This window comes from Cololabis saira, chromosome 4, assembly GCF_033807715.1.
Source record: "Cololabis saira isolate AMF1-May2022 chromosome 4, fColSai1.1, whole genome shotgun sequence".
NCBI classification, from domain to species: domain Eukaryota; kingdom Metazoa; phylum Chordata; class Actinopteri; order Beloniformes; family Belonidae; genus Cololabis; species Cololabis saira.
Genome location: NC_084590.1, coordinates 1,067,725 through 1,093,866, shown reverse-complemented (window position 1 = coordinate 1,093,866; position 26,142 = coordinate 1,067,725). Strand labels below are relative to the sequence as shown.

General features: G+C 45.3%; 1 protein-coding gene across 1 annotated transcript in view; it reads left to right on the top strand.

Annotated features, from left to right (window-relative positions):
* The window catches only part of LOC133442205 (endothelin-converting enzyme-like 1), a 164,094-nt gene that overhangs the window by 22,136 nt on the left and 115,816 nt on the right, over positions 1 to 26,142 (top strand). Inside the window, exons 2-6 of the mRNA XM_061720153.1 lie at positions 1,763 to 2,920; positions 3,427 to 3,495; positions 3,926 to 4,036; positions 4,126 to 4,218; positions 6,391 to 6,515. Coding sequence (XP_061576137.1) covers positions 2,063 to 2,920; positions 3,427 to 3,495; positions 3,926 to 4,036; positions 4,126 to 4,218; positions 6,391 to 6,515 — 1,256 coding nt within the window. The 5' untranslated portion in view covers positions 1,763 to 2,062. The remainder of the gene's footprint in view (positions 1 to 1,762; positions 2,921 to 3,426; positions 3,496 to 3,925; positions 4,037 to 4,125; positions 4,219 to 6,390; positions 6,516 to 26,142) is intronic.

Below are 26,142 nucleotides of genomic sequence, written 5' to 3'. Positions count from 1 at the left end.
CAACCTCACGCACAAGCTCCGGCTCCTTCCCCCCCAGCAAGGTGACATTCCATGTCCCTACTGTGAGGGTTTTGGTCCAGCGGTAGACTCGTCGAGGCCCCGCCACGACTGCTACCCAGACCACATTGCACTGGCCTGTCGTGGACCTTCCTGCGGGTGCTGGGCCTACGGGAAGGCGGGCTCACATCACCGTTTCGGGCTGAGCCCGACCGGGTCCCATGGGCGAAGACCCGGCCACCAGTCGCTCGCCTACGAACCTCAGGCCTGGCTCTAGGGAGGGGCCCCGGTGACGCCAATCCGGGCGACGTAACGGTCCTTGATGTTCTATTTACCATGATTAGCCTGTGAACCGCTCTTAGTCTGGCCCGTCACCCAGGACCTGTTTGCCATGGGTGACCCTCCCAGGGGTGTAATGCCCCAGAAAACATAGCTCCTAGGATTATTCGGTCAACACAAACCCCTCCACCACAATAAGGTGGCGGCCCAAAGAGGGGTTGATTATTTCACATTTTAATATTCTGACCTGATAGGTGCTGCATAGGTCAAGACTCCTGATGCTCCCTGGAATGCCCCATTGGTAGTCCAGATTTTTCTTCAGTTGTTTATGTACATCACAGTCTAATACATTTGCATAATGCTGGCCTGGGGGCTAGTCTTTAGCACCACAAACAAAAAAATAAGCAGGACCCTTACACCTTAATGTTTTTGACTCATCAAAGCAGAATTAACCTTTGGGAGGGAGTACACACGTGGACCTAAATCACTATATCAGAGTAAAGTTAACAAGAAGTACTGCACCTTTTTACAGCGTATTAGCCACCTGAACAAAATCTTTAAGACCTCTCTCCATGTTTCTCTTTCCCTATTAGTTGACACAACTTATTCACTAGTTTACAAACTTCAGCCAGATATTGAAACAAGTATGATGCACATTTTCTAATAAAGGCATGGTAAGTGATATCTCCTCACTACCTGAAACATACAATGTGTGAGCATCTTATCCCCCAAACCATACCTAATTTTGCTCCAATTAATCACTGGCAGGGGGGGGAGTGATGATGGGGTGTGTGTTCTCAGGGAGCAGAAGTAAGAGGAGTGTGTGTATATTTGTGTAATGTTGCATATCTATTCACTGCCAAAACAAAGTTTTTAACTTATCAGACCAAAAAGATTTCTTCCTCCTTTTGATGTAATCTAATCTAAATTCTTGTGCAGAAATGATTTTTGATCTAATTTGAACTGAAAGGCGCTTGACGGTAATAATAATAATTCTTACATTTACGTTGTTTAAAAAAAATGACCTCAAAATGATTTCCTACATAAAAATGTTTTCTGCTTAACAATTGCCAACATATGGTGTAAAGTGGTGGTCCATTCTTTGCAAGGTAGGAAAGTATATATTTTTTCAGTCTTTGTAAGAAAGATAATACATTCTCTTTCCCTCTGCAATGATAAGCTTTACATAAGTTGGGAATGACACAAGCTGGTTTATGGGGATTTTCACCCTTCCATACCCAGCTGATGCTCCAGCGTTTGACTCCTGTCTTGACTGATCCGTCCACAGCCCCCACGGGTACATGATCACACTATCACTATCACTAATCAATCAAGAAGCTTAAGATGACAGTGAAAGATGCTGTGGGAGAAAATATGACGAAAAAAAAAATGTATGGTGCCCATGGTGTTGTGATGACGAATTCAATTTTCTTTTTCCCATGAAGCTTACAACCTTCCTCTGTCTCATTTCTATTTTTATCGACAGGTGACCTGTAACTGGTTGGAGAGAGGGAAGAGGAGAGACAGATGGAAACGGAGCAGAGAAAAGTGGATGAGAAACAGCAAAAGGATTCCTCATACACAATGGGAACCTCTTATGCTGCACACTTTTAATTTGAAAAGAAAGAGTAGTTTGCCTGAAGAGGGCTAACACCATTTTGACACTCTACTTTTGTCACAGTAATAGTAGTCATGATAACACTCTGAACATAAGAATAATCCTTTTTTCATCCTTTTCTCCCTAAATCATCGTCTGCTATTCAACACCTAGAAACAATAATTTGCCATGGAGAAGGCCTACTCACTTACTGCCCACTATGATGAGTTTCAGGAAGTGAAATATGGTGGCCGCTACAGCAGTGACATCCTCAGCAATGGCATGACCCTCCACCTGGGGGGCAGCCTGGATCGTCACATGGGGCGGGCACAGGGAGGAACTTGGCCAAATAATCGAAACAGAGATCTTAGTAGCACCGGCAGTAGTGGTGGTCTTCCTCGATGGAGCCGGAGGGAGATCTGCCTCCTCTCAGCATTGGTCTTTGCTGCAGGCATGTGTGTCATCTTGGGAACCATGCTGGCACTCAAGTACATTTCACTGGATGCCCAGCAGGACCCACAGTGCCGACAAGACTGCCAACAGAAACGCTCCCTCCTGCGGGCAGCGCGTTTTGTTCAGGCCAATATTGACCCAACCATCCAGCCCTGCCAAGACTTCTATTCATTTGCCTGTGGAGGCTGGCTGAGGCGTCATGGCATCCCTGAGGACAAGCTCAGCTATGGCATCATTACAGCTATAGGAGAACACAACGAGGAGAAACTGCAGCGCCTCCTAATGGAACCAGTTCAGAGGCGTGGGCCCAATTCGGCAGAGCGCAAGGTCAAGGAATTCTTTCGATCCTGCGTCAACATCCAGGAGATTGACAAACTAGGCTCAGAGCCCATGACAGAGGTGCTAGACAGCTGTGGAGGGTGGGACCTGGTTGGCGCTCCTCCTGGTGCGGCTGGGTGGGAGAGAGAGGGTGCCCCACAGAGGCCAGACTTCAATGAGCTGCTCTACAGGACGCAAGGGGTGTACAGCACTGCTGTCTTCTTCTCCCTTATTGTCAATGTGGATGATAAAAACTCTTCAAGAAATGCCATCAGGGTGAGAACAATCAGGGGTTTGAGTTCACATTTGTAGAAGCATGGACTAAGATGATGAGCATCTTAGCGTGGCTTATGTTCCCTTTTAAGTATGCTTTATCAATTAAATGCAAACTACACCTCCTCTTTGCATATTTTTCATGTGATCAAAGTTTTATTTGTACAATGTTTGCAAGGTTCAATGAGGTTAAATGAGTAACTATTAATTAATCTGAATCATGGATGCCATTGTGATGTGTAGTTTTTACCAAACAGTTAAAATGCCAATACCATAAATTTGGCAATGTGTGAGTTCAATAGTGGTGTGACTATGTGTGTGAATAATATCTTGAATAATGTAAATTATTAAGATATTAGTCATACAGTGTGTTGAATTATTTGTGAATGCTAGCATTATAACATTGTGTTGAAATACTGAAAAATACATATTAGACTAGATAAATGGCAAAACAAATGTTTAAAAAAAAGAATTAGCAACTGCACTTTTGATTGTGTGTGTTTGTGCAGATTGATCAGGAGGGCCTCACGCTGCCAGAGAGAAGCCTCTACCTGGAACAGGATGAGGACAGCAAAAAGGTTAAAAGGCTTCAATCCTACCAGCTTTCTCTGCACTATCCCTCCATACCTCCCAACCATTTGGCCCGTCCTCCTGTCCTACTCTTCATAGTCTACCCCTTTTGACCATCTTATCTTGTGCTCTCCTTCCTTCGTCCCAGTTCTTCTCTTCCTCTTTTCCTTTCTCTCCTTCCCACTATTTTGGGCAAAATCAGTTTCTTTCTGTACCTTGCTGACCTAATTTTGCTTCCCTCTCTCCTTCCCTCTCGCCCATTTTACCCATCTACCCCTTTTTCCTCCTTCCATATGGCACAATGAATCTTCTCTCATTCTTCCTCATCAATCCACCTCTTTCTTTTGCTCCCCATTGTGCTTTTGTTATCCTGTCCACTTTGCCACATGTCACACTTTTCAACAAGCCATTAATTGATAATGTTACTGTACTTTTCAGATTTTGGCGGCATACAAGGCTCTGATGGAGCGCTTGTTGAGCATGCTGGGAGCTCACAACGCCACACAGACGTCCAAGGAGATTATACAGCTGGAGACCCGACTAGCCAATGTGAGCTGACTTAACATGCATGTGTGAGTCTTCTTGTGCGTCGCTTGTATTTTTGCAGGGGTTGAGCAAAATCTCCTCTCTCTCCCCAGATCACTGTGTCCGAATATGATGACCAGAGAAAAGATATCAGCACCATGTATAACCGCATAACCCTCAGGCGGCTTCAAACCATTGCTCCTAGTGTGAGTATATACACACACACACACACACACACACACACACACACACACACACACACACACACACACACACAAATAATTTATAAAACATTTGCAAGTGCATGTGTGTGCTCATGCGTTTCGGGCAGAAGCAGACGTGACAGATTAAAACTTGGACTCCAACTGAGCATTTTAAGTAGTGTGGTGATTGCATGAGCATGGTGTCAGAGGGCGTATGTGTGTGTTTGGGAAGCAATGAAGCGCTCTACACACACAGACATACAACTTTGAGAGACCCAAGTAACTCACAAAAGCTGTCCGTGGGGTGTTGAAAATGATGGAGGGAGCAGAGAGAAAGGAGAGAAAGACAGTGGGGGAACAGAGGTAAGGATGGCAACAAAAGAGAGTTGGGAAGAGGCTTTACACTGAAGAAGTTTGAACAGTAATTGAGAATCTTCAGTGTGCTTCAGGTCCAATACAGGATTGATAAAGGTAAGGTAGGAGAAGATAGAGAGCTAAAGTGAAATCAAAAAAGAGAAAATAAAAAATATTACACATGCCAGTAGCAGGTTAGAAAGGACTTTGGCTTGGAAATGGAATCCAAATGTATAAAAAAAATACCAGAGATCATTCTCTTAAAAGTTTGAATGCAGTGTTTTATACAAATAACATACAGTTTTTAGATGCTAGTGTGCACTTTAATAGCCATAAAAATTACAGGGTGGATCGTCTGAAGCACCTTTCTGAAACTGCTTGGATGGAATGGATAAATATGAGTTGTACTTTCCTTCATGTTGCACTCCTTTGAAAGCTGACACTAAAGATGAAACACAGGAGCCCCAAGCAAGAAACAAGTTGCATCATCACAGTTCATTATGGGCTCATGAAACTGCTGGACTTCAGGTGTATACTTTTTCAATAAATTACATCTCTTGTCTTCAGCTGATTTCTTATATCATGCTTATTTTAAGCAGCATCAGTTGGGTCAAAAATTATTAAAGACAAAGTCTTATTTGGGATTTCTAGAGCATATGGGTTTGAAAGACTGACCCTTCAATTCAGTTAATTTATAATCACCTTTTTGTGTGTGGTGCCAATTCAAAGAAGTTACACAAAAGAAAAATACAATTTAATCAAAAATGATCCAATTCATTCAATTGTACTTCAGTTCAACCCAATTCATTCGGTCCACATTTAAAGTTAATATAATACCAATTCATAAAAACATCTGAGGAATGCCAACCACCTCACCAGCCACCACGAGGTAACACCCCCTATAGACCACCAAAGTCCCCACCAGGCCAGCGACGACCCCCACCCCCAAGGGCCACAAGAAGCACATATCACAGCGCACCAGGTCAACCCCCAATTCCCAGAGTTAAAAGATGATCACCCACCGACCCCACTAGGTGATGAAGCCCATAAACAGGGACCAGAGAGAATGCAGTTCTACCAAATGGTGTTTAGTGTTTCTTTGCAATACATAAGGCGGTGAGAACCAAGTGAGTCAGGTTAAGTTCCATTTGGATGTCACCCAGGTGACCTAGTATGCATAATGTGAGGCACACAGGAATTCTGTAATTGAGCCACGTGGATAAATCCTCACAAATCTCCATCCAGAACCTCCTCACAGGTGCAAACAAAACCATAAAGCATGCATATAATTATCAGCGGTGTTCTCTGCACTCTGAGCAGATATTAGAGGGTGCCAAACCCATCTGGAACATCCTTTGTCCTGTATAATGTGTTCTGTAAAGAACTTTGTATTGTATAAGTTATGTATACGTTATAGTATAATTTTGCTATTCATTGTGCAAAGGATTATGCCATTTCTAATTGTTTTGAAGTAGCAACTTTCACACAGTGCTGAAAGTAGCAGATGTCATCCTGGTGTTTGGGAAACTTTTCATGCCATTCACGTGTACAACCATTTCCACTGGGGTTAATTGAGGTTGCTCAGAAGCCTACTTTGATTTGGAAGTAGCCCCAAATTTGTAAAGAGTACACCCAGACTGAAAATATTCTGCAATTAACAACTGATAAAAAGAATGACTGAAGAAAGGGAGAAGAAACTAAATGAGGTGCTCACACTAGGAAGCAAAGAGCAGTTATTGTTCAGTTGTTTTGTTCTTGTTGACAGGTTAATTGTATGACTCTTTAAGATCTAAGATGCTATCATTCTTCTTTCTGCTATAGCTTCACTGGAAGCGCTTGCTAGACAGAATTTTCAATGACAACTTCTCACAAGACGAGGAGATTGTGGTGCTTGCAACTGATTACATACAGAAAGTCTCTGACATCATCAAGACCACTTCAAAGAGGTAAGGAAATAAAGAATGAGCGCTGTTGTGGACTGAGTGTAGGGGTTTGGGTGTAGGGAGGGAAGGCTGAGGGAGGACAGGTCTATGGAAAATCATTAAAATAAGGTGCATGCTTTACTACTACTGATCTTTTTTAGCATGAATAAGCGCTTTAGTCCTGGATTTCAGGCTATCGCTACAGTTTTTGCCACAACAGTGTCACAAGGTGAATTGATTGGTTTTAGAGGGCTGCTGGGCTTGTGTGTGTGTGTGTGTGTGTGTGTGTGTGTGTGTGTGTGTGTGTGTGTGTGTGTGTGTGTGTGTGTGTGTGTGTGTGTGTGTGTGTGTGTGTGTTGTGTGTGTGTGTGTGTGTGTGTGTGCGTGTGCGCGTGCGCGTGCGTGTGTGTGTTTGAGGTGAGTCACTGTTGGGTGAACTTCCAGTTCTACTGCAGCAGATTGTTATTGATCTACTCCCAAATATTTCTACCTCCTACAGGCTCCGCACACACAAAGAAGTGCACCCTTTCTTTCTCTTTTTTCTTCTTGACAGACTGCAGGGGAGGCCTTAGAGAGCTGCTGCACGTCATGATGTGTGTTATAGCCAATGACAGCTCGCCAATAGTCACTCTGCTCTACACGAATACACAATAGCTCTCAGGCCTCATACATGGCTGACTGGCTGGATGACTGGCTGGGGGATTTTTTGCTTGTCAATTATGTTTGAGAGTGGATACATGTCTGTTTAACAGCATAACCTATTCAGACATTTTGGTAATTTCATGAATCACCAGTTCACGGCGTTACTGCTTCATTCAATATTGCTAATTTTGTCATCGCATTTCATATCAGGTATAAAAATTCACAGCATTATATTCTGCAATCCCTGATTGATTTTATGTAAAGCAGGGTTTGATATAATGCCAATCACTCATATACAGGATACAGTAATTAAGCTATATTGCTCAAAACAAAAAGAAGGAAAAATTAAGGGAATACCTAAAATACACATATGGAAATGATTATTGAAAATGTCTGCTCATCATCTGAGACTGACCGATCCAATTCATTATTTGTATCAAGGGCTGATAATCATGTAATGATCCGTATCAGTCCCCAATACAAATGTTCGTTATTAAACTCATTTTTTCAAACCTTTATTTACTTATTGTCCTACTCAGATGAAGCATTGTTGTTTTTTATCTAACCTGAAGAATTGATTATTGTAGATGTTTATTTTTTCTACAGCTTATGCACTTTTATTTCTCATATTTAAATAGAAAACAATGACTACCCGTTTTTTTATACAGAAATAAGTATCAGTTATATCTGTGTATCTGTGTATCTGTGTATCTGTGAAGCCGGCACGGGAGAACGGGGAGAACGCACATGCAGCACCATGTGACGTCACATCCGCAGCCCAGCGCGGGAAATTCGGGACCGAATTGCAGCACATTTTGCAGCACACATCCTGTTCATGGCAAAGGAGAGATACACTAGAGCAGGGGTTCTTAACCTTTCTGACCTTGGGGCCCAATTTTTTCAGGACAGAGTGGCCCGGGGCCCGTTGAATATTAACACTGTATAGCAGGGGTATTCAACTTTAAGAGGTCCATTTAGAGAAAATGTACTCAAGCGAAGGTCCAGAACATCATTATATATATTATATATATATAATATATATATAATATATATAATATAATATATATATATATATATATATATATATATATATATATATATATATATATATATATATATATATATACATATATATATATATATATTCGGAGTAAGTGCAGGTAAGGCAGGTTAAGGCATTAGGAGAGATGGTGTTTACTTACTATACAAGTCTCCAATAAATAGGGACACCCCTGATCTTACAGCATTCAGAAGCTTTTTGTATGGTTGTTTTTGTGAACAACTTTCTATTGTTTTAAATGTTAATATGCACACCTGTCCAGCAACAGTACATGTACAAAAGAATGAAAGAAAAGAACAAAGATGAAACAAAAAAACCCTTAGAGGCAACCCCCAACCCCAACCTCACCCTCTTTTTCTTGTACTGAGTGCAGCTGTGTTGCTCGGGAAGCTGATAATAACATGCCCATAATGATTAAATAATCATTATATAAATAATTATTAAATGATTCAGACCAAAACATTTGTTTTAAAACAGGCTGTAAATATGTTTATTAATTTCATTCATTCATTCATTATCTTACCCGCTTTATCCCTTGCGGGGTCACGGGGGTCTGCTGGAGCCTATCCCAGCTTATTTTAGGTGAGATGTTTATTTCAACTGTAAATGTTGACATTTTCACCTTGGAGTCAGAGATGGACTAGGTTTTGTAGCCAGCCTCTGTCGGTCGAGGAGCTGCTTTTGCCTCAACTAGCAAGTTATATGTGTAAAACCAAAATTTTAGCAGAAATTGAAAATAGAAATGAAAAAAAAAAAAACCCTAACCCATTACATTACATTAATATTCTTTAATCTTATCTGCCATTTGTTTGCCATGCAAAAATAGTATCAGCTCCAGCATTGTGGATTCTTACCACTGTTAGAGCAGTATGCATTATGTCAGTGTATATGTGAATCTGTCGGGGCTTAGTATCTTTATGCGGAGTTTCACAACATAAACCCAGCATCTTTTTGGCTTTCATGTTAGGACAATACACCTTTTACAACAGGCTGTGCTTGGGTCCCTTCCAGGCAGTAAAGGAATGCTAGGTGGTTTTCTATAGATTTATCTATAAATATTATAGAGGCTCTGAAAATACTTGCCTTAATGAAGGAACGATATCCACACCCAAATATTTAAAATGTTTGATTACTGGGATGTTGCTTATGTCAGGATTTGACATTTCCCTGTTTTATTTTGAAGCCCATGGCTGCGTCCGAAATTCCATACTTCCACCCTAATGAGTATGCAAAAACAGTATGTTACATTTTTTAGTGCGTCCGAAACATTAGTACATACACAATAGTATGTGCTATCCATACTCACTCCGGAGACATTTATTAGTATGGATTGATGGACACTAGCTAAGCAGAAACTTCCCACAATGCAATGCAGCGGTGTTTGGTTGCTAAGTGCTGCGCAGATACGTCATAAGTCATATGTCATAAGTAGTGCTGGCCAACGATTAAAAATTTTAATCTTAATTAATCCATGATTTCTGTAATTAACTGCGATTAATCTCACAATTGTTTTTCTCTAAAATTTCAAGGAAAAAGTGAAAGTAAGCTGAGATGTACGTAAAAAAGAGAAAATATTTTGTAGCATCCACAGGCTTTTATTTCACAAAGTGCATCATCAATATTTGCAGCCTCTACAGGGGCAAAAAATAACACTGTGACTGTTAGAACACAGTCAGAACGTAGCCTGAAACCAACAACAGTAGCAATCAGCATGAAAAAGAAATAACAGCTGGTCAGACTTAAGGAAAAAACCTAAGGAAAAAAAAATGTAAGTAAGTAAGTGGTGTTACCTTTTCCTTTTTGTTTTTAAACACAGCAGCAGATAGGTTAGACTCAGACTAGTCAATTAAGTACTGCATTTTCTTTTCTTTTTACACATTAGCAACATTGCCTAGTTTAGACAGCCAGAACCTTGAACCAAGAAACCCAGCAGGTAATACCAATAACAGCTTGTCAGGAAGGAAAGTCCCAGTGAGACTAAGGGGACTATACTTGTTTTTCTTAAACACAGCAGCAGACTGTAATAGTACATTAAGTACTGACTTTTTTTCTTTAGCAAGCCTATTCCTCATTATCAGTTGCACCAAGCCAGTTACTAAGGCACACAAGCTGATTAACATGTCGAGATGACAAAGAAACACGCTTCTTTTGGACAATATGCCCAGCAAGGGAAAACAGACGCTCACAGGGCACTGATGTGGCAGGTGTAGTGAGCTACGTTTTGGCAATGCAGGCCAGCCTGCTGTGCAAGCCTGCATGTTGTGACCACCACTTTAATGGACAGTCATCCTCACTGATGGTGGGCTCTGATTTGTATCTGCTCACACAGTTCTCAACAGAGTCATCTTCATTTTCATCCTCAGAATCAGACTCTGAAGCAATCAAGAGGGACAACCTTTTCTTTGGGGGCTGTGGTGGCTCTTCCACAGGTTCCTGGGGAACACTTCTCTGGCCCTCTTCCTTCAGTAAAGTGTGGAGTGAAGCCCACACCTCACCTCTCTCTGCTCTGGGAAGACATTTGAGGTCCTTGAATCTTGGGTCGAGCACAGTGGCAATCTGCAGATAGCTGATGTTGGCATTCTCGTTAGAATAGAATAGAATAGAATAAGACAGAACAGTATACTTTATCAGCAGTGATTAAAGAACATGTTTCCAATCTGTGGTCCATGATAAAACAAAGAACAATTGTATTAACTTCAGACTGTAGCAAATATATGTGCAAGCAACATGTATGCTCACTTTGCGTTTCTCCAGGTCTTTTTGGAATGTGGATTTGAATTTGACCACATAGGCAGGGTCATGTTCGGAGCTCTCCATCACCCGATGCACATGGCACCAAGCAGGAAGGACCACAGAACATGAAACATACTTCTGACCTCCCAGAAGTTCTGTCACTTTTCTTCACAAAGTAGAAGAGAAATAAAAATTGTTTACTCAAATTAATATTCACTGATTGAACACACACACAGATCTCTTCTTAGCTTTCCTCATGCCCCTGGCCTATACACTTCGCTTTTACACACACACACACACACACACACACACACACACACACACACACACACACACACACACACACACACACACACACACACACACACTTCTTTGCTCCATTTTTGTTTTACACTTTCTTCCATATACCACACACACACCCCAGAACAATGAGGTATAATAAACTTTACTGTACCTGCTGGGCTCCAGTAGTATTTCCAATTTGTGCAACTTGTCCATTTCAGATGGTGTCGGCATGGCAACTTTGGTGTTGGACAGTACATCTTTCAGCGGTTGTTCATTTCTCCGGACACTCTTTATCATTTCGAAAGTTGAGTTCCACCTGGTCGGGACGTCTTGAATTAGCGACTCCACTTGTAGCCCGTGTTCTTCTTGTTTACGTCGTAGTTCTGAGGCGTTAGCTGGACTGTGTTTAAAGTGGCCAACGACCTTTCTGCATTTGGCCAGCGCATTGTCAAACGGGCTGTTCTGGAGAGACACTGTGATGGTGTGCTGGAGACTGTGTGCAGAGCAGGGGACATGAGCCATGGGTAGTTGCCTCGCAGCTGCGATCATATTCCTGGCACTATCTGTGGTGACTGAATTTACTTTGTTTTCAACTTTCCACTCCTCTGCAATGAGCATGAAGTGCTCGGCGCACACGTCAGCATAGTGTCTCTCTTCAGTTTTCATCACCGTTAGTGCATGTGAATGCAGCCTCCATTCTCCGTCTATATAGTGGACTGTGACACCGAGATAATTGTGGTTACCCAGCGATGTCCAATGGTCTCCAGTTAGAGCCACGGTCGCTGCGTCTTCCAACTCCTTGGCTCGTGTGCCCCTCTCCTGCTCATACACGTGTATTCTTCTTGTTACCGTCTGTCTTGATGGGAGCTCGTATGTAACGTCATTTGAGGCTATTCTAATAACCTCCCTCAGGCCCTTATCTTCCACAATATAAAGTGGTCTGCAACTTCTAGCCACCCACTTTGCAATGGCATTATTTATTCTGCAAACCCTTGGTTGATCGATAGGTCTCCATGCTGCATCCAACGTAAGCTGCTGTGCTGGTTGTCTCGGCCACGTGCTGGGATCGACGCCAGTGTGTTTTGCTGACAAATGGTACCTGAGGCTCGTAGAACTTCTGTGGTAACTGAACGTTTTGCGACAGTGGACACAAATCACTTGAGATTTGTCCACTGTGCCATCTGGGAGATTTTTAAAAATAAAATGTCCATTTGCCAACCTGTTTTGCTCCATTTTTGTTTCTCTTGCATAGCGTGTAGCAGGCTGTCGTGGGCGGCGCCGTTGGTGACTCGTGTTTTAACAACAGGCTTTGTGATTGCTTGCTGACTGAAAGACAGACGAGTAAACGAATCACAAACCAGCTTTTCCTCAACACTCCGCCTCTCAGTCATTGTGACGGTTGTGATTGGTTTGTTGATTCGGAGCCAGAAGTGCTGCAGTTTTTTCGGCTACGGAAAAATATATGTTTGCCTTATGCGTTAAAAATTTTAATTGCGTTAATACGGCAAGTAATTAACGCTGAGTTAACTCGTTAATGTGGCCACCATTAGTCATAAGTATAATATTAAGTATAATAATATTATGTTTCTTGTTGTTTTGCTGTGTTTTTTTTCTTAGCTTTTTGTATGTTTTTGATCTTGCTTTTCTGATGGCACATTTTGGATACTGGCAGCCGGGGAAGGCCTGCTGGATGTGTTTCCTGTAGACTGCAATCTTTAAACTGCCGTCATCCTTGTCATGTAAGTTTATGACCAGATATGCCAGTGTTCTATTGTGTTCCTCATTGTGCATAAATTGAATGTTTCCTTGGGTATCCACGGTGTTGAGGTGGTCCATAAAGGGTCGTATGTGTCCAGCTTTTACTTTTTCCAATATTTTGGCTACGTATCATTCCCAGAGGGTGGGTTTGTCCTGTGGTGCTGGGTGTTGATGGCTTTTTGCTCGAGGTACTCCATGAAAAAACTGCTCATTATGGTGGAGAGTCACTAACTGTAGCTCTGAAATGGTCTGTAAATTATGTTGTTGAATTGGAAGTAAGTGGATCTGGCCATAAACTATGGAGTGTTTTATCCTTGTCTAGTTGTTCCCATACTATGGTCCTGATTTACTAAAGGTTTGCGTGTGTAAATGTGCAACGTGTGCAAACTTGACAGCACCCGCAAACCAAAGTGCCAGCTGATCTACTAACAGCGTGCAAAGAGGACTGCGTCTCTCAAATGCGCAAAATAGCACACGCAATCCATTTAGTACTTTTGCCCTGATGAATAATCAATATGGGGCGTACCCGCCAGAAATCGTTAAATACTGGGAGGGGAAGATGCAAATTGGTCCATTTACCACGCGCAATGAGATTTACCAAGCCTGAAAGTAATTGCGCGTATTGTGATTGCGTCTGTATTTGATACGTTCGAAAGGAAGGTGCTAATCTGCTGCTGCTGTTATTGTGGCAAGGAGGCCACATCCAAAATCAAAGAATACGCAGAGAGAGAGTCTTTATTCTGCTGCATGCTATTTTAAAAATGGTTGCACAAGTTTTATTAAAGGCCACTTTTTCTTTAGTTCTTCGCCTTATATCGCCTATATATCTATATATATGGGACTTGCTGATTGGGCCGGAGCTTCGGGAGCTGCGTGCTGGCCTGCGGTCCCCACCCCTGGTCATCCCGTTGCTGCTTCCGCCTGCCTGCTGTGCTGTTGCCGTCCCTGACCCACCGGTCTGGCCCTCGGCGGGAGGGTCCCCCCTTGTGAGCCTGGTCCTGCTCAGGGTTTCTTCCCTCCTAAAGGGGGGTTTTTCCTTGCCACTGTTTGGCTTAAGGTTTTTCTCCCACTAGGGGAGTTTTTACCTGCCATTGTTTATGTAATAACTGCTCGGGGGTCATGTTCTGGGTATGGGTCTCTGTAAAGCGTCTAGAGACAACTCTGTTGTATTAGACGCTATATAAATAAAATTGAAATTGAAATTGAATATCTTGCCACCTTCTTTTAATGTGCCCCCCTCCACTCGCCCACAAGCAGGCCAATTTGTGCCAAACTTTGTATTTTATTGATTACTTATCTTATTGAACGTGAAATCATCCTTCGTAAATTACATTTAATTAAAAGAGCTGGAGGAAGTGTCTGGGGTGAGGGAAGTCTGGGCATCCCTGCTGAGGCTGCTGCCCCCGCGACCCGGTAACGGATAAAGCGGGAGAAGATGAGTGAGAGAGTGAGTGAGTGAGTAAAACCCGTGCTTATTGATCACAAAACACAGGTTAAACATCATGACCAAATCCGCTCCGACCCGGTGTGTCAGTGATCAGCGCAGACAGACTGCAGCTTCGCCTGAATTATGGTTCTGCGTTAAATCGACTGTGTAGCCGACGGCGTAGGGTCGCGGTGCGGTGTGCGTCGCCGCGTACCCTACGCCGTCGTTTCTGCGTTGGTGTGACGCGGAACCATAAATCAGCCAGTCAGAGAGCAAGGGGTTGGGGGAGCTGGGTTGATGTTGATCCGCAGACAAAACTTATTAAGGAGCATCAAACTCACTCTTATCTACGCGGAAATAACGCTAAAATATAGGGGGGGGTGGCTGTCTGCGCTGGGGGGGCATTGCTGCCTTGGTCCTCCATCGCTGGGCGGGGGCCAAGTGCCCCTGCGGATGTGGGGACTCCGTGACCCTTGGGGTGTCCGCCGGGGTGGCCTCGGGGGGGGATGGGGCCGGGTCCGGGGATCGGGCCTCTCCTGACCGGGGGGTGCACGGGCGGGCACGGCGGCGGGGTGGCACCATTCCCAGGTGTCTATGTCTTATGTTGTCAGTATGAATGGGAGGATGTTGGACCGTTTCCCCCTCCGTCTGGGGGCTCCGGCGGCGCCGGGGGCGCCCGTGGAGGTACGGTGGGGCCCTGGCCCGGCTCGGAGGGCCGGCCCCCGTCTACTGGATGGCCGGTGGGGGGACGCGGGTGTCTTATCAGGGCCGGCTTTGCTGGTCCTGCTTCCTGGCTTCGGCCTCCGCTCCCCCTCCTTCCCCCCCTACACGATTCATACGCACATAGGCGAAGGGCGGGGGGTCCGGGTCGTGGGGGGCATTGTCCCGCGTGGCCCGGCACTCCCCGCCTCACGGTTTTAACAGCAAAATAGACACTGCACATTCAACACTTAATAAATACATTTGACAAGGACACGTAGTTCGGGAGGGGGGGGCGGGTCGGTGTCAAATCGATACTTGGCCCTCCCCCCTCCCTGTTTTTATGGCATTAATCACATGCACTCAACACCAGGGGCGGGAGGGGGTCCCACATCACCCGCGTTCCCTCACCGGCCTGGGATAGGTGGGTCGGGATACCCGGGCCTGGCGGGGCTCGCCGTGCAGCCTGGGGCGCCTTCTGGCGGTGCTGGACCCCTCCGGGGAGGGGGAAACGGTGCGTGATTGTGTGTCTGTGTCGGTGAGAATGCGGTATGGAAGGGTCCTGCCATGGAGGATTTGAGCCTCCATTGGCAGGACAACAAAACTTAATAATTTATCATTATTATATTATACAAAGATGGTTATTATTATTATTATTATTATTATTATTATTATTATTATTATTATTAGTAGTAGTAGTAGTATTATTATTATGTATAGTATATCATATTATTATTAGTATAGATATCGAATAGGTGAATGGATGAATGAATGGGATGCCTGGGTCTGGGGCCCTCCGTTGTCGGGCCTGCACGGGTGTCGCCTTGTTGGGGGGTTCCCTCTCTCCGGGTCCGTCTCCGGTCCCCCCCGCTGCCTCTGCGGCGGGGCGCCCCTCTGGTCTTGGAGGGCCACTTCGTGGGGGGCGGGTGCGCCTGCCCACGTCGGCGGCCGGGGCGGCTCTGTCTCTCCGGGCAGGCTGGCCCCCTGCCGGGTGGGGGTCGTTGGCCTGAAGGGTGGGGGCCTCCTGGCCGCGTGTCCGGCCCGGACCGGGTGGCCGGGGATTGCCTGGGTCGCGGTCCGCCGCCGCGGGGTCCCTGGCTGCTTCTTACCGCGCCGTGGGGGCCCCGCCCGCGGGCCCCCTTGGCCGCCGCCGGGGGGGGGGGGTCCTCCCAGGCGGTGGGTTGCCTCCCTCCTACTTTTCCCCTCTGTGGGGTTGCCAGTGGCCTGGGTTCCGGGCTCTTCCGTGTCGGCCTCTGGTCTCGCGGGTTGCTCCCCCCCCTCCCCCACTATAGATACACTTCAGGTGGAACTTTGTTTGGTTTATTACACACACACACACACACACACACACACACACACACACACACACACATAGTCACTTAGTCACACGCATATACACACACACACACACACACATGATCATATACATACACACACACACACATAGACATACACACTGGCTTGTTCACCTGCATGCTGGCTCTCTAGTTTTTGGGTTTAGGTAGCGGTAGCGATAGCTTAGCTCAGACTGCAATCAGATCTCAAGATTTAGGTCGATTGCTGTTATTGTATGTAGTTCATGAATGTTGTTATTTGCCTCTTCCACTAATATTTGTAACTCCACCGCGTCAAATTTCATTTTGCGCTTGCGACTATATCCTGCTTTCCATCCAGACTCCATGGCGCAAAGTTTGCGCTCGTAAACCGTAAGACGCGCAACACCTAATTTAAATACTGCAGTTTGCACCTGTTATCAATTGCGCACAGAATCTTAGTTGATCACCCGCAAAACACACCACGCCAACAACAGCACGCGCAAACTTTTTCAGTGCACACGCAATTTAGTACTCTTTATTTAGGATCTTAGTAAATCGGGCCCTATGTGTAGGGTGACATTCACTGGGGTTGTTATACAGTTATACTACGTCACAAAAAATTAGGATCTCATGAGTTTCTATTTTTATGTTGCTCATGTTGCTTATATTGCTTGTTTAGCCATTTCCTTTGAATATTTCAGTGGTAATCTGCGAGTCCGAGAAGGGGTTTGATTATTTCAACCAGTATTGGTTTTAGAAGGGCATGTACTGGTTGTCAAATCCTACCGGCTGACACATGAGACACTTCTGAAGAAGGCAACAGCTGATCGTCGAAACTGTCACGGTAACCACGGTAATCTCTTTTCTACTGTATGTTTGAACAAAAGGACAAACAACTTCAGAGGCAAAGTTTTATTTAGAGTTTAATGGAAATAGAACAGATTTCTTTCAATGATTTTATAACCGGATAGAAAGATTAATTCATGAAAAGCTTCCAAAATATGCAATATTGATGCGGCTGCACTGTCAAAATATAATATGTCATCACCATACAGATTTGGAGCGTGTGTTATTATTAAAGGTTTGGAGATGTATTTGAGTTTTTGATTAATTCATCCATCCATCCATCCATTTTCTTCCGCTCATCCGTTACCGGCTCATCTGTTACCGGGCAGCAGAATTAGCAGAGATGCTCAGACTTCCCTCACCCCCCACACTGTCCGAGGGGAGTCCGAGATGTGCCCAGGCCAGCCGAGAGACATAGTCTCTCCAGCATGTCTTCCCCGGGGACTCCTCTCGGTGGGACATGCCTGGAGCACATCTCTAGGGAGGCATCCAAGAGGCATCTGATAGAGATGCCCAAGCCACCTCAGCTGACTCCTGTCAGTGTGAAGGAGCAGTGGCTCGACTCCGAGCTCCCCCCGAGTGACTGAGCTTGTCACCCTATCTCTAAGGGAGCGTCCAGCCACCCTGCGGAGGAAACTCATCTCTGCCGCTTGTATCCGCGATCTTGTCCTTTCGGTCATTACCCAAAGATCATGACCATAGGTGAGGGTGGGAGCGTAGATTGACCGGTAAATCGAGAGCTTCGCCTTTCAACTCAGCTGCTTCTTCATCACGACGGTCCAGTACACTGTCTGCTGGTGCAGTGTCCGCATAACTGCGGACACTCCACCAATCCGTCTGTCAATCTCACGCTCCATCTTTCCCCTCACTCGTGAACAAGATCCCGAGATACTTGAAGCAGCTTTTTCCAGTGGAGAACCAGGCCTCGGATTTGGAGTTGCTGATTCTCATCCTTGCCGCTTCGCATTCGGCTTCAAACCGCCCCAGCACATGCTGAAGGTTTGATGAAGCCAACAGGACAACATCATCTGCAAAAAGCAGAGATGAAATCCTATGGTTCTCAAACCGGATCCCCTCTGGCCCCTGGCTACGCCTAGAAATCGTGTCCATAAAAATTAGGAACAGAACCAGTGACAAAGGGCAGCCCTGCCGAAGTCCAACATGCACTGGGAACAAGTCTGACTTACTGCCAGCAATGCGAACCAAAGTCCTGCTTCGATCATACAGAGACCGAACAGCCCTTAGCAGAGGGCCCCAGACCCCATTCTCCCTGAGCACCCCCCAAAGAATGGCACGAGGGACATGGTCAAATGTCTTCTCGGGATACACAAAACACATGTGGACTGGTTGGACAAATTCCTTTGTACCCTCAAATACTGTGCAGAGGGTATAGAGCTGGTCCAGTGTTCCACGACCAGGATGAAAACCGCATTGTTCCTCTTGAATCCGAAGTTCAACTATCGGCCAAATTCTCTCTCCAGTACCCTGGCATAGGCGGCGGCTGAGAAGTGTGATCCACTCCAGCGGCACTGTCCCCTTTTTCCATGCAATGTTGCCGAGGTGTGTCAACCAAGACAGCCCTACGACATCCAGATACTTGAGGGACTCAAGGCGGATCTCATCCACCCCTGGTGACTTGCCACCGAGGAGCTTACAAACTACCTCAGAGACTTTGGCTTGGGTAATGAATGAGTACATCCCAGAGTCCACAGTCTCTGCTTCCTCAAAATAAGGCATGTCCGTTGGATTGAGGAGATCCTCAAAGTATTCCGTTCATCGCCCAACAATATCCCCGGCCCAAGTTTTTGCCTCCAGGACTGCCCGAGCTGCAGCGTGCTTGGCCTCCCGATACCTATCAACTGCGTCAGGAATCTCACAATCCAAAATCGCCTGATAGGAATCCCTTACCCTTACTTTCGGTGTCCACCACCGGGTTTTGGGGTTGCCGCGCCGAAAGGCACCAAACACCTTGCGTCCACAGCTTTGAGCTGCCGCGTCAACAATGAAGGCAGAAAACATGGTCCACTCGGACAATGTCTCCAGCCTCCCTCAGAATCTGTGAGAAGTTCTCTTAGAGTTGAAGACTTCCCTGACAGGGTTCGGCCAGACATTCCCAACAGACCCTCACAATACTTTTGGCTCTGCCCGGTCTGTTCAACTTCCTCTTCCCCCAGCGTATCCAGCTCAACCTCTCTCTTTACCTGATTGTCCAAGACATACCGCCGAAAATCAGATGAAACGACAACAAAGTCGATCATTGACCTCTGGCTTAGGGTGTCCTGGTGCCACATGCACTGATGGACACCCTTATGCTTGAGCATAGTGTTCATTATGGACAAAATGTGACGAGCACAGAAGTCTTATAACAGAGCACCCCTCGGGTTCAGATCGGGGAGGCTGTTCCTCCCAATCACGCTTCTCCAGGTATCACTGTCATTGCCCACGTGAGCGTTGAAGTCCCCCAGTAGAACAATGGAGTCCCCAGTTGGAGCACCATCAAGTACCCCTCCGAGGGACTCCAAGAAGGCTGGGTACTCCGTACTGCTGTTCGGCACAAATAGGCACAATTGGCAAACAAACAAGCCCACAAAGTGTAGTCCCTGAGAGTTGGGTGGAGAGAACGCCATGTATCGCAAAAACCCAGATCATTTATACTGCTCCGGGATCCCCAAAAACACCAAATTGTCCCTCATACTCCGGGCCTGCAGGTCTAAGACGGCCTCCTTCATGGATTTATTCTCCTTCTGGAGCTGGTTCATTCCCTCTATGAGGGAATTCACCAACTCCTTCAGACCGCGGTTTTCGGCTGCCAACTGCTCCACCTGCTGATGGCTAAATTCCAGAGACTCACATAGAGCCTGGAATTCCTTATGCAGGACTTCTACCAGGGACAAGCGAGAGTCAAAGCCAAACGGCTGTCGATAGACTGCTCCAGATTGTTTTTGTAATTGTATAACCTATCTATGAAATAACCTTTCGTTGTTTTAATCTAGGTTGATATTCGTTTTTAAAGCATTTGCTGAGAACAAAAATATTACCTAGCCATGATGGATTCTGCTGCCTCGTAGTTTTCTCGCGATATTACCGCATCTCGCGAGAATTTCACAGCAGTCCATTCTAATTATGCATACATTTATTGCTTTGTATAATTTTACCTGATGTGATGCATAAAAAAAAGAATCTCCCATGAATGTGAACTCTAGCTATTGGGACCCAACCGTTTTTGAGCGAGGCTGTAAATATGTTTAATCCTGCTAAAATGTTAATCATTTTTACATGGGGTTCAAAAAAGAAAACTTCTCTATTAGACCCATCCCAGTGGTCAGTCGATGAACTGCAACTTTTTTTTTTTTTTCCCTTGTCTGCACACATATTAATGATTGATACCATGACGGTAGAAACCAAAAGTATATATATGTGCATTATTACTATATTTAATATATACACATATGTATACGCATACATATGCGTACACATACATAAATATACACATACAAACCCAGTGATTTTTTTTTTTTTTTTTTTTGGGGGGGGTGACGACATCCACTGCCAATCCAGGAAGCAGGAACACACGGAAACACACGTCAAGCACTGGAAAGCTGCAACAAAAAAACACAAACAAAGCACGAAACCGGCACGGAGCCAACCAAAACAATAACAGCAATCAACCTAAATCTTAAGATCTGATCGCAGTCTGAGCTAAGCTATCGCTACCGCTACCTAAACCCAAAAACTAGAGAGCCAGCATGCAGGTGAACAAGCCAGTGTGTATGTCTATGTGTGTGTGTGTGTATGAATATGATCATGTGTGTGTGTGTGTGTGTGTGTGTGTATATGCATGTGACTAAGTGACTATGTGTGTGTGTGTGTGTGTGTGTGTGTGTGTGTGTGTGTGTGTGTGTGTGTGTGTGTGTGTGTGTGTGTGTGTGTGTGTGTGTGTGTGTAATAAACCAAACAAAGTTCCACCTGAAGTGTATCTATAGTGGGGGAGGAGGGGGAGCAACACCGCCACCCGCGAGACCAGAGGCTGACACGGAAGAGCCCGGAACCCAGGCCACCGGCAACCCCACAGAGGGGAGAAGTAGGAGGGAGGCAACCCACCGCCTGTGAGGCCCCCCCCCCTCCCCGGCGGCGGCCGAGGGGGCCCGCGGGCGGGGCCCCCACGGCGCGGGAAGAAGCAGCCAGGGATCCCGCGGCGGCGGGCCGCGACCCAGGCAATCCCCGGCCACCCGGTCCGGGCCGGACACGCGGCCAGGAGGCCCTCACCCTTCAGGCCAACGACCCCCACCCGGCAGGGGGCCAGCCTGCCCGGAGAGACAGAGCCGCCCCTGCCGCCGACGCGGGCAGGCGCACCCGCCCCCCACGAAAGTGGCCCTCCAAGACCAGAGGGGCGCCCCGCCGCAGAGGCAGCGGGGGGGGGCCGGAGACGGGCCCGGAGAGAGGGAACCCCCCAACAAGGCGACACCCGTGCAGGCCCGACAACGGAGGGCCCCAGACCCAGGCATCCCATTCATTCATCCATTCAACTATCCGATATCTATACTAATGATAATATGATATACTATACATAATAATAATACTAATAATAATAATTATAATAATAATAACCATCTTTGTATATTATAATAATGATAAATTATTAAGTTTTGATGTCCTGCCAATGGAGGCCCAAATCCTCCATGGCAGGACCCTTCCATACCGCATTCTCACCGACACAGACACACAATCACGCACCGTTTCCCCCTCCCCGGGGGGGTCCAGCACCGCCAGAAGGCACCCCAGACCACAGACCGGGGACCACAGAGAGTGCAATTCAGCCGAATGTTGTTCAGTGGAGGCAGACATTATCTCACTACTAATATGATCTGATAAAAGATTCCTAAAATGGTTGATACATAAACTGGATTTTTGTTTCCAATTTACTAGAATGGTTTTCTTTGCGAAGGCATAAGGCAGTGAGAACCCGGTGTGTCCAATTAGGTTCTATTTGAGTGTCTCCCAGGTGACCTAATATACATACCGTGGGGCACACTGGGATTCTGTGGTTGATCCATGTGGATAAATCCTCACAAATCTCCTGCAACTTTTCTTATTTCCACATTGGCCACAACCCAGAAGCTAGAATGTTGGTGCTTTATTAAGATAAATAGAGGTTGGAATTTAATAGACAACAAGAAGACTAACAGGTGCTTCATCCAAATTACATGCTTCAGGACGATGTGATACTTGAACGAATGAGTCATTCAATCGTTGTTATATAGCGCAGGTTTCCTTTTTTTCCTTGCTTTGTTGCATTCATTGTCTTTTTTCCTTCCTGCTATTTTGATCATATTGATTAATACATTTTCCTTTATGACTTGTCTTTTTTAACTCCTGCACTTGTTTCCTTTCTGTTTCTTCATTTAATGGCCAGACCTCATCATTATCAGATTGTCTCCCTGGTACCTTTATTCCTCTGTATTTTACTTATCAATCCATCCATCATTGCCCGTTTCAAATTTAGTGTTACTTTCATCATATATCTTGTTTTGCCTTTCACTCCTTTTTCTATTGTATCTGTAGGAATTTTTTCTTTCTTTCTTTCTTCACCAAATTTTGCACGCCGGCCTGGCGAAAAATTTGATATTTAATGGTATGCATTAATGGGCGTGACGAAATGGCTCAACAGCACCCCCCGGAAAACTTTGTGCCTCAAGCCCCACGATACGGTTTGACGTACATGCACGAAAATCGGTACACACCTGTATCATGGCGCAACTTAAAGAAAAGTCTCTTGGCGCCATGGCCGAAACCGAACAGGAAGTTGGCCATTTTGAATTAATTGTGTCATTTTGGCTAAATTTATGCCATTCCTTCAGCAGTTAATACGGCCCGAACCGTAACGTGCCCCCAAGTGTGTTATACATGAAAACGTGCGTCTCCACCCTCCGACAACACGCATTACTTTTCTCTTTCAAAACGTTACCGTGCCGACGATAGACGCCAAAAAGCGCGCCCACCCTTCATCTGATTGGTTCAGACAGAAAAAACTTTGTGCCTCAAGCCCGACAATACGGTTTGACGTACATGCACGAAAATCGGTACACACCTGTATCATGTCGCAACTTAAAATAAAAGTCTCTTGGCGCCATGGCCGAAACCGAACAGGAAGTCGGCCATTTTGAACATTCTGAATTAATCGCGTAATTTTGGAGCAATATATGCCATTCCTTCGAGAATTAATACGGCCCGAATCGTATCGTGAACCCAGATGTGTTATACATCAAAATGTGCATCTCCATCCTGCGACTACGCGCATTACTTTTCTCTTTCAAAGGTATTACCGTGGCGACGCTAGACACAAAAAAGCGCACCCCCCCTTCATCTGATTGGTCCATATTTGATAGTTCCCCAAAAGGCACCAAATTTGGCATGCAAGCCAGGCCTGGCGATAAATTTGATATTTCATGGTTTGTATTAATGGGTGTGGCAAAATGGCTCAACAGCACCCTCTAGAAAACTTTTATCTGCCATAACATTTGAATGGTTTGACATAAAGAGTCGTGGGTGGTGTCATCGGACTCTGTATTGAGTCCTTGACCATAATTGGTGAAAATTAGCCCCGCCCATTCTTCTGATTGGTTGTCCCTATTTTCTGACTATAACTTTTGAATGGTTTGACATAGAGAGTCGTGGGTGGTGTCATCGGACTCTGTATTGAGTCCTTGACCTTCATTGGCCTGAATTAGCCCCGCCCCTTCTTCGGATTGGTTGTCCCTTTTTTCTGCTATAACTTTTGAATCGTTTGACATAGAGAGTCGTGGGTGATGTCATTTCTGATATGCTTATGGGGGACGGTGGCCATGAGTGCGAGGGCACGTTCATCGCTGCTTGCAGCTTTAATTCATGTTGCATCTTTATTTTTCATTCTTTAGATCCCTATTGAAAAGGAAAAGTAGTCTTTTTTTGTTTGACTTTGTACCCCACCAATCCCTTCATCTTTACAGGTACATATTGACCAAGTCCTTATTGATGTATTTCACTCTCCAGCCTTCCAATGTTCCAACACTGACTAGGTTGCCATCATGCATATCTCTATGTTTCCTCATCCTCTATCCGTCTTTGTTTTTCCCCTTTTAGTGTCTGTGTGTGTGTGTGTGTGTGTGTGTGTGTGTGTGTGTGTGTGTGTGTGTGTGTGTGTGTGTGTGTGTGTGTGAACGTGTGCGGTCCCCACGCTATGTGACTGCAGCCAGTCCCATTAGCCAGATGAGCAAACCGCCAATGAAGGGGAAAGCCTAATGATAACACCAGCGTTTTACCCACACTCCCTCCCTCGCCACTACTTCTCCCTCTCTCTCTGTCATCTCCACTCATCACGTTTGAGAATGCATGTATGCAAGTGTTGGAAACCAGCGCTTATTTTATGGTGCTAGAACAGTCTCAATAGTCACAAATGTACAGGACAAGAGTCACAAATGCACACACCGAATCACAAATGCACAGGGCAAGATTCACAAATGCACGTGATGATTTGCAAATGCACAGAACAATTGATACTTTGTCAGCCTTCTGATTGGTCCCTGACTGACCAATCAGAAAAATAATTCTCCTTGACTGACCAATCAGAAAAATGCGGAGTGGGGGAGTGGTAGCCTAATGGTTACAGAGGAGGGCTGGGGTCTGGAGGATCCAGATTCAAGCCCATGGATTGCAACAGAGGTCAACCACTTTGGGCCCCTGAGCAAGGCCCTTAACCCTTACTGCCCCACAGGGACTGTACAAAGACGGCAGCCCACTGCTCCTAGTTTGACTAGAGATAGGTTAAATGCAGAGGAAGAATTTCCGCATTGTGGGATTATTAAAAGGAAAAATTATTATTAAATGATTCTCCGTTGCTAATTCACACAGGAAGATTTAATTGAATTCTAAACAGGTACACCACAGTTATTTACTCCGATTCCTCATTATTTCATTTCTTATGTTACAAGACAAATGAATCATGTTAAATGTAAAGAAATCTCAACACTGAATGTTCACAAATGGCAACTTTATTGTTAAAAAAAATAAAATAACATAAGTTGTATATAAATAACATTTATGCACTATTGCTGGCTCAAGGAAGGACCGTGCGTCTTCTGAAGGTGTCGTTGAACAGCTTCAGGTGCTTGGAAGATCTGAAAACATAAACAGAAGAAAAATGTATTACTAATAGAGCTCCAGTGTTACCTAACGAGTGAGTGGCTCCGTTAGGTAACACTGAAGCCACGGGAGCCACTCACCGGTCCGGTCCGGTCCGGGGCTCCGGTGCTCCGGAGCTAAGCTAAATACTTAGCCCATGCAAAGATCATACTTGTAAACAAATATAAATAACATAAAAAAATAACGTCACTTACAGCTGACTCGTGTGCAGTTGCCGGGTCCGTACTGTTGGTACTGATCCTTTTATGAGGGTAAATGTCGATGCAAAACCTAATTTTTACTATCCCTCGTGGTTCAAACAGCCACACGATGCACTTATACCCTTCGGAACAATGGCGGACGCTCCGGCCAGCGGAGTTAGTTGTAGGCGTGGTTTCATGCCGCGGAGGAGACAGAGGCGTGGTTTGCATTTTGCTTACGTAACGAAATTGCTGAACGGCTCGTAGAAGTCACATGAACTTCTTCAACAGTAAAATCACGAGAATTAGAGAAGAAATCAACCAGCCGGTTGTAGGTGTTTCTTCAGCTTTAGCGACTTCCCTAGGCTCTGACTTGACTCTAGATTGTTTTGATCCTATAGACCTTCCTGAGCTGACCTCACTCGTCAACAGAGCTAAGTCAACCACATGTATGTTAGACCCCATCCCGACTCGACTATTCAAACATATTTTTTCTCTTATTGGTGCGACAATACTGGACCAAATTAAC